This window comes from Callorhinchus milii, unplaced genomic scaffold, assembly GCF_018977255.1.
Source record: "Callorhinchus milii isolate IMCB2004 unplaced genomic scaffold, IMCB_Cmil_1.0 Scaffold2, whole genome shotgun sequence".
Taxonomy (NCBI): domain Eukaryota; kingdom Metazoa; phylum Chordata; class Chondrichthyes; order Chimaeriformes; family Callorhinchidae; genus Callorhinchus; species Callorhinchus milii.
This window is the reverse complement of record NW_024704743.1, coordinates 78,893,421-78,901,236: the sequence shown is the minus strand read 5'-3', so window position 1 is coordinate 78,901,236 and position 7,816 is coordinate 78,893,421. Positions and strand designations below refer to the sequence as shown.

The following is a 7,816-nucleotide window of genomic DNA, read 5'->3' as shown; positions in this document are numbered from 1 at the left end:
GATGTATGAGCAACGTTAGAGATAAAATATATATATTCTGGAGGCATTAGATCAAATAGTATTTTTTCCACTAAAAGTAAACGTCAATGTCCTAAATGCTACTTACCAAGTATGACTTCTGGGTAACCAAGTTTCCTTACCAACCTTTTCAATGCAGAACTTTTGAGGACCATTACTCCCTGTTTTGAAACAAATCAGTTGTTGACAATTAATGTCACTGACTGAGACAGGATAAATTCTATGTTTGTCATGCCAGGTTAAATATTATTCTTTTATTAGTCTCATCTGGAAAAGTTTTGTACAAATCACACCAATCAGTGACCTGACTGGGCAAAAAATGATCTCAATTCAGTTTACACAACAGTCCANTTTTTTTAAGACACGCTCTTATTGTTTTGTTATCCCTGGTTTTCACTTCTAACTGCTAAACTATACTCAGCAGTATACTTCCTAAATTGTTGCACAATTGTGAATCGTCGACTTGCAAAACTATGACATCAAGTCATAGACATAAGAAAAATTAACCTGAAAAAAAGGCAGCTACAGGGATATGGAGAAAGGTAAGTGGGACTCTTCAAACTCACTATAAATGTAGTGTATGGTTGGCAGTAAAATGTACCTCAATAGCAACTCTGTGCCATTTTCTGCAAAATTTGCCAACCCCTCCTCCCACAAATTTCCCAAACCTCGCCATAATTTGGGGCAAATATTTCCACACTTTTCAATTGGCCCATCTCATGAGGGAACTGGTAATGGGTCACACAATGGACTTCCTTTGTGCTTAAACTTCTATGATTCTAAGACTTAGTTCTTCATCAAAATACTTTTCAAAAAGGCTGCATTTCTCTACACCACACCCACCCCCCCCACCCAACCAAACACACTCACCCTCCACAAGCTCCATCTCATCCAGAACTCCACAATATTTTATCCTCTCCTGCACTGGAATCTGTGAATCCATCACCTGTATTTTCATTAAACTGTAGCAGTTCCCTGTACCTCAACAGATCAACATCATGAACCTCATGTGATCTTCAAATACCTCATGGTCATGTTTACTTATTCAATCTCCTCCAGCCCCACTCTCCCTCAATACCCTCATAACATCTTCCTGCTTTGCACCCTCTATCTCCATCTTTAAAAGTCTTCTCACCATGTCTTCAGCCATCTCCCATTCACTCCACAGCTCAGGGACATGCTGAGTTTCCCAACTGACCTTCCATCCCCATCCTTAAAACTCTTTTAATCTGCTTTTGACCATGTCTTCAGTCATCTTCCCTGAAGCCACTCATTCCCAACTTGCTCAGTGTCCCATACCATTCACATACATTCAGACATTCACTTATGTGAAAGCTGCTGTTTATTATTTATTTTCCCCACACAATGCCACAGTATTTCATATTACCAACCAAGATTATACTTTTTTTTACAAATACATTATAAGTATTGCTGAAAAGCAAGTTATTGTGCTCTTATTTAAAGGGGTACATATCTGGTTAGGGAGAATTTAGACAGCTTGGTTACTGAAACATCCTCTCTCAAAATTACACCACATTAAAATGTTCAGACCATAAGATGTTCTATGTAATTAATTCTGCACTATTCCAAAGTAATTTCACCAATTATCAGCCTAGCTCACATGGTAGCACTCTTGCTTCTTGCTCAGAAGGTGAGGGTTCAAGCTCTTTGGGGCCTTTGAGCTCATGGTCTAAAATGACCAGACCAGTGTAGCATTGGGGAAGTGCTGCAATGTTAGTGATGCCGTTATACGGATGAGACCAAGGCTGCCTATTCAGGTGGATGTGAAAAGAACCCATGACACATTTTGAAAAGAGAAGGGAATTTTTCCCTCTGTCATAGCTAACAATATTCCAGCTATTTGTGGGACACTGCTATGTACAAATAGCCCCTGTATTTGCCTAGGAATAGTTACTGGGAAGCGCTTTGAAATATTTTGATGTTACAAGGCATAATAATAATAATCCTTGCATTTGATAGTATTATTAAAACAAAACAGTAATAAATTGGTCATTTTCAATCCATGACTGTTTGTGGGACACTGCTGTGCGCAATTGGCTGCCCCGTTCGCCCACAAATATACTGTCAATTCACTTTACAGTGTGTTCTGTGAAACGCTTTGGGACGTCCTCCCGACGTGAAAAGCGCTATATCAAATGCAAGGATTATTATTATTATTATTATTCTGTGAAGTGTTTGGGACGCTAGAAGACGTGAAAAGCGCTACATCAAATGCAAGGATTATTATTATTATTATGACTGAAATTTTAGGAAAATACTATAACAATTTACAATAATATATGATTAGTGATGCAATGTCATAAAACAGAAATTACAACAATATTACTGAGCAATGATGCTTACCTAGAAGCTCAGCAAATCCTCCCAACGGTAACCGGCAAGTACCAGTCACAAACTGTAACAAGCGTAGCCGCACCTCATTGTCCATTTCTTTGACAAACTGAAAAATATGTATTCACCTTCTGAGACAATGAGACTTAAAATCTTTCAGCACTGTTTAGATTATTTTGCCATGAGAGGGAAACCTTTTAAATGGAAGATTTTTAAATAAAAACCACTACGCCCCAAACTCTGGAACATTCTTCTTCTATCCCTCCATCTTGCCCCTTCCTTCCCTATCTTCAGGTCATGTCTGAAGACCTTTGTATTCGACCGTGCCAATGGTCACCCCCCCTCGTGGAATTATGCTCCGCCACTGTCAAGCGCTCTGGGAAGCTACCCTGCGTGAGGTGCTATATAAATGCAAGTTGTTATTATTTTAGGTTGTAGTGATTGAAAAGTAATCCCTTTTCTAATTCAGAGGATCATTGAAAATGTTAAAATTCATACCACAAATAATAATGCAGATCCCTACATTAGCAATTATATATACCCAGCTAATATTATGGTATAGCATGCTGTTGGACAATGTACAAATACTATTGTATGGTCAAGATCCCATATAGCTGTCCATTAGTTCAGAAGAATGCTACTGTTCTGAAAAATCCTGTGCATCATACCTGCCAGAACCAAATGATTTGTTTACTGTTTCTGGTATAATGGCGATAGACTGTATTCCTTTGCCAGTCAGTAAGATCTACTTCCTGCATGCCACAAAGCATAACCTGTAGAGACAGACAGTAATATGACTTATTGATGAAAATAAGAATAAGCAACTCACCCAGTTGACTATCAACAGAGTTCCTACTTACTTCTAGGTAAACAGAGGCTTGTGGAGTAAGAAACCTTGCCCAACATTTCTCCCTGCCCGGGATTCGAACCCAGATCCTCTTGCTTGCGAGGTGCGTACTCTAACCAATAAGCTACAGGACTCCACCATTATCCTAAAATTTTAAAATGTGCTTAGTTCTGGAAAATTATTAAATTAAGCCTTAATTACAATCTGTTTTTTTCCAGAAGTACTGTAGGGATCAGAAGTAAACATTTTTTTCCAGTGTTGAGAACTCGGGTGCAGAACATTTGTCCCAGGCGAGACAAGAGTGGGTTAAATTCTATTCTGGCCAATTCAGAGGATAGACAGAGTGGGTTAATTCCATTCTGACCACACCATTGAACTTCCAAATTCAAGATTAAATTTAAGAATTTTCCAAAATTCTGCCTGATATTACATTTTAAGACAATAGCTTTAAACAACTAAGACTAAACGTTTCAGGGGTCAGAAAGGGTCTTATGGTCTAAAACTGCATGATGATCAGTTATCATGCAGTTTTAGACTATAATCTAAATTGTAAACAATTCCATTCAAACTGCAAGGTTGAAATACTTCACTTTGCCATAATTTATCTCTTCTAATTATGAAGAACCATTGTACCGCCTCCGTTGTCTCACCTTTAGTTTGCCTCTATTAATGTAATATGTGTAATGCACATTTGTAATGTAATAATCAAATATAAGGATTCTCATTATGATACAATTTCTTCCCAATTTGATTGCCATTTTCCTTTCTCATAGCTGTATTGAAAATTAAACAATATGACCAATATGGTAAAGCAGCAACTATATACCTACAGCAAATATTTGGACAAGCAGGCAACATGACAAGGTCTTCAGGCAACTCCGGTATTTTGCCATATGATTCTTCACAAGCTTTCAATAAAAAGACTATTTTTTACCTCTAGTTCTTTTTCATCAAAGTACTGGAGCCACTGAAGCGGAACCACTTCATTGAAGCCATCTAAAAAAGCCCTGGTCTGTTCTTCTACACCACGAGTGAATCGCCATTCTGCCATGAGACTGCAGGAGCACAGGTTATGGTGTAAATAACCCATGAAAATATCCATCATTTAAACATTACTATAAGTGAAAAGACACTAAAAAATTACAGCAACTGGATAAGCCTGAAAAGGGCACAACACCATTAACTAAATAAGGCTGTGAATTTAGATTGTCCTAAATAAGGAGACCAGTGACCAGGAGTGTAAAGTAAAACCAAAAAGGAGAAAAATGGACCTTGTCAGATAAACAATGTTCATTCTGAGCCCACCCCTAATGTATCCTGCATTAAATTCATACTAAATTCAACCATTACTTCCCAGCACAAAGAGCGTTTACCTTCTCTAATACCAATTGAAATTTAAAAAATTCCAGTCTGATAACATTTAAAAACACCTATTATTGTTATATTTTACATTCTTAATCCAATATTTCTGGTATGAACCAATTTCTATTCAAGTGGCACTCTACTTTATTAATAAATAATTATGTGAATGACTATAAGTTTACTAACAGTAATCTACAGAGATGGCTCATACTGGAGCAATTTTAAGTAATCCAAACACGTATATTGCATGTTGGAAAAGCACTTTACCCGATGTATTCTTCTTTGTTTTCCTCAGTTACTAGAATGTTTGATCCTCCTGCTTTCAGTTCATGGGAGGTAACTTTTCCTAAAATCTCCATGTCCACAGCAAAATACATTTCTAGGCCGCATTCCTCGATGTTGTTATCCCTGAAATTAACCAATTTTAGATAACATTATTAAAAACTACTTATTTATCAGATCAATTGATTGACATCAATAATTCTTTCTAATATGATTTTTTCTTTAATTGGCTTGTGTGGGAGGGAGGAGGGGAAAAACCTGATAAAGTACATGGTCAGTTGTAAAATATGCTGATGTGAGGTGGAAACAAGAACCTGCTAGAGAAAGTTGCAGTTACTTAGGCAAGAGGAAGTAAGTGTTGTTACACTGCAGAAAGAGGAAAGCAAGACTGAGAACTTCGTAAGCCACCAGAGGAGAGAGGAAACAATGCCAGAAAGCAGAGGATTCTTAAACAATCAAAAGAAGAAGAATGCGATAATATATTGGAGCCCAGATCCCAGATAAATCCCAAATCAGTGATTAGGATTCAAGTGAACTTAACAAGCACATGAGAAAAAGAGAGGTAGCAGAAGCATTTCTAGATGTAATATTGCAAAAATATTCACAGAATCGGATGTGTAAGGTCCTGCAGTTTTCCCATTAGGGAACACTTAACACATTCTCTTTCTGGAGGGATGTACCCAGAAGCCAAAGTTAGGGTACTCCTACAGTTTAACTAGCTAAAATCCCAAACACCATTGAAAGCACTGTCTGGCAAGCATCACGCTACTTGTTGTGGTAGAACCACCCTATTTGTTTCGGATTCGGCTTGCAGGGATAACGGGAGCCACGTGGGATGTTAGTTTAACATCTCATTGGAAGGATAAATTACGAATAAATTTACTCAAATTCAAATGCTGAGGTTTACAATCCCATCATAAAATACATACCTAATCCAGATAAGAGAGTTGTAGAACTCAGGATCAATGGATTCCAAATCCTTTATCGTAAGCTTCTTGTTCAGCATCCGCTTGTAGAATGGGAGCGAGAATCCAGTGTCAATAAATTTTCCATGAAAAAGGGCCTGCACAAAAAACATCCAATTAGAACATCTAAACACTCAACTTAAATTAATGTGCTCACCTAAATCATGGTTAAACATGTGATATAAGGGTCATTTGACCCACAAAGCCAAGGTTCTCCACAAATCATGTACATTTTGGAATATATCGAGTTCCCCTCATTTCATTTTCTTCATTACCCAAGTGAGGCGTCCAACCATAGCCAGTAAGATAAAGCTGACTAAAAATTCCTCCTTGATTTTGAAGATAACTGCACAAAACTCCAGAGCATTAATATAGCCTTAGAACACATGTTATTTAACTGGGATCAATTAAATTCCAGTAGCCCAGTATTATTTTGTTCCAACAGAGTATTTGATCCTCTATTCTCATTCCTTTCAACCATGTTTTTACACAATCGTATATTCAGGTTTTTTTTAATTGCTAGAGAGTATGAAGTTATCTGCTTTGTCCTTAAAAGGTAGGAAGGCAGGTGGACAAAGTGCTTAAGAAAATAAATAGAATACCAGGTTATATAAATATGTGCCTCTGCTCCACCACTCCTTTTATTTTTCCCTTCCAATCTATTCTGGCACCAAATCAAATGCATTTCAAGTGACTTTAGTATTTAAGTTTTGCCTACAAAATACAGTCACTACACTTCACAGTGAATTCCACAAGCACTTTGAGGTGCCTTTGGTGATGTGAAAGGTACTATATCAAATGCAATTATTTATTATTATTAATTATTAGCACAGAATCATTTCCCCTTACTGGTACATGTTCATTCAGCTTGATATATCCAATACTATTCTAAAATGTATTAATGCATGCCCACTCATAATTTATTAATAAACAGACTATGGATTCTATTCGTCATTAATTTCCCATACAAGAATCTTTTCCATTACTACCACTTTGGTTTGCAATTGCAAACTGAGTTTCAATACAGCTATCCAAAATACTATGAATTGCATGAACTTTAATCTTCTTTAAAAGTCTACATGCAGAACTGTATCAGATGCCACTCGTGCTTCATTCCCAGCATTGTGAACTACTTTGTTACAGAATTTTGAGCTAAGATCGAAAATTTCTAAAGCAATCAGACTTCTCTATAATGAAAATATAAAGATCTACTGGTTGATCTTCATTATGCTTCATGAAGCCACCTCCTCCAGGCACCATGAAGAGTATGGCTCCAGCACTGTTTGTGTTATCTAAATTTGTATTTCTACGATACATTTGCAGAATACACAGTATTCTGGTGAATTGCAGAAATTTGTCTCCAATGAGTATAAATAAGAGCTGAGAAGGGGTAAATCATGGTGGAGCTGCGCTCTTCATAACAACAAGAGGAGGGACACAAATTGTACAGAGGATGGAGTGATGCTCCCTTGTAACCTGCAGAAAGTTCCCATGTTTGGAACTTTCTATGGGCTGTAATTAAACACTACTACACAAACATACAACTGGCTTTTAAACATTAAAATACAAACATCATGTTTGATTGTTCATCTTTGATGCAATGTAAGAGTGGGAACTAAAGAAGTATAAAACAAGTTTTCAGTTCAACATTGCCAGATTGTTGAGAGCCAAACCATTTGGTTGTCAATCTAGTTAACATGTTCCTGGCAATATCATTTCAGCTAGCCACCAGGTGGAGTACAAGCTAATTTACAGATCACTGATGTGCCTTTGACAGAAGAGTGACTCCCCTCGGTTCATTATTACTTGAATTTATATAATGGGTAGTATCACGCAGCACTTAACGATTATTAACAATCATTAACCCCTGCAGTAGCCCTTTTTAGATGAAGAACACACTGTGTTAGGAATCATTGAGAAAAACTATTTGCTGCAAGCATGCAGGGCAGCTTGCTGGTTAAACACTAATTGATTTGGTAGATTATTTTCT

At 37.1% G+C, this 7,816-nt stretch overlaps 1 protein-coding gene across 3 annotated transcripts in view; it reads right to left on the bottom strand.

Annotated features, from left to right (window-relative positions):
* LOC103185090 (NEDD4-like E3 ubiquitin-protein ligase WWP1) overlaps positions 1 to 7,816 on the bottom strand; it is a 58,918-nt gene that overhangs the window by 3,926 nt on the left and 47,176 nt on the right. For all 3 annotated transcript variants that reach the window (XM_042332311.1, XM_042332310.1, XM_007903442.2), the window contains 6 exons: positions 5,791 to 5,924; positions 4,847 to 4,987; positions 4,152 to 4,272; positions 3,039 to 3,143; positions 2,383 to 2,479; positions 107 to 179 (listed from right to left, as the gene is read on the bottom strand). In XM_042332311.1, coding sequence (XP_042188245.1) covers positions 107 to 179; positions 2,383 to 2,479; positions 3,039 to 3,143; positions 4,152 to 4,272; positions 4,847 to 4,987; positions 5,791 to 5,924 — 671 coding nt within the window. The remainder of the gene's footprint in view (positions 1 to 106; positions 180 to 2,382; positions 2,480 to 3,038; positions 3,144 to 4,151; positions 4,273 to 4,846; positions 4,988 to 5,790; positions 5,925 to 7,816) is intronic.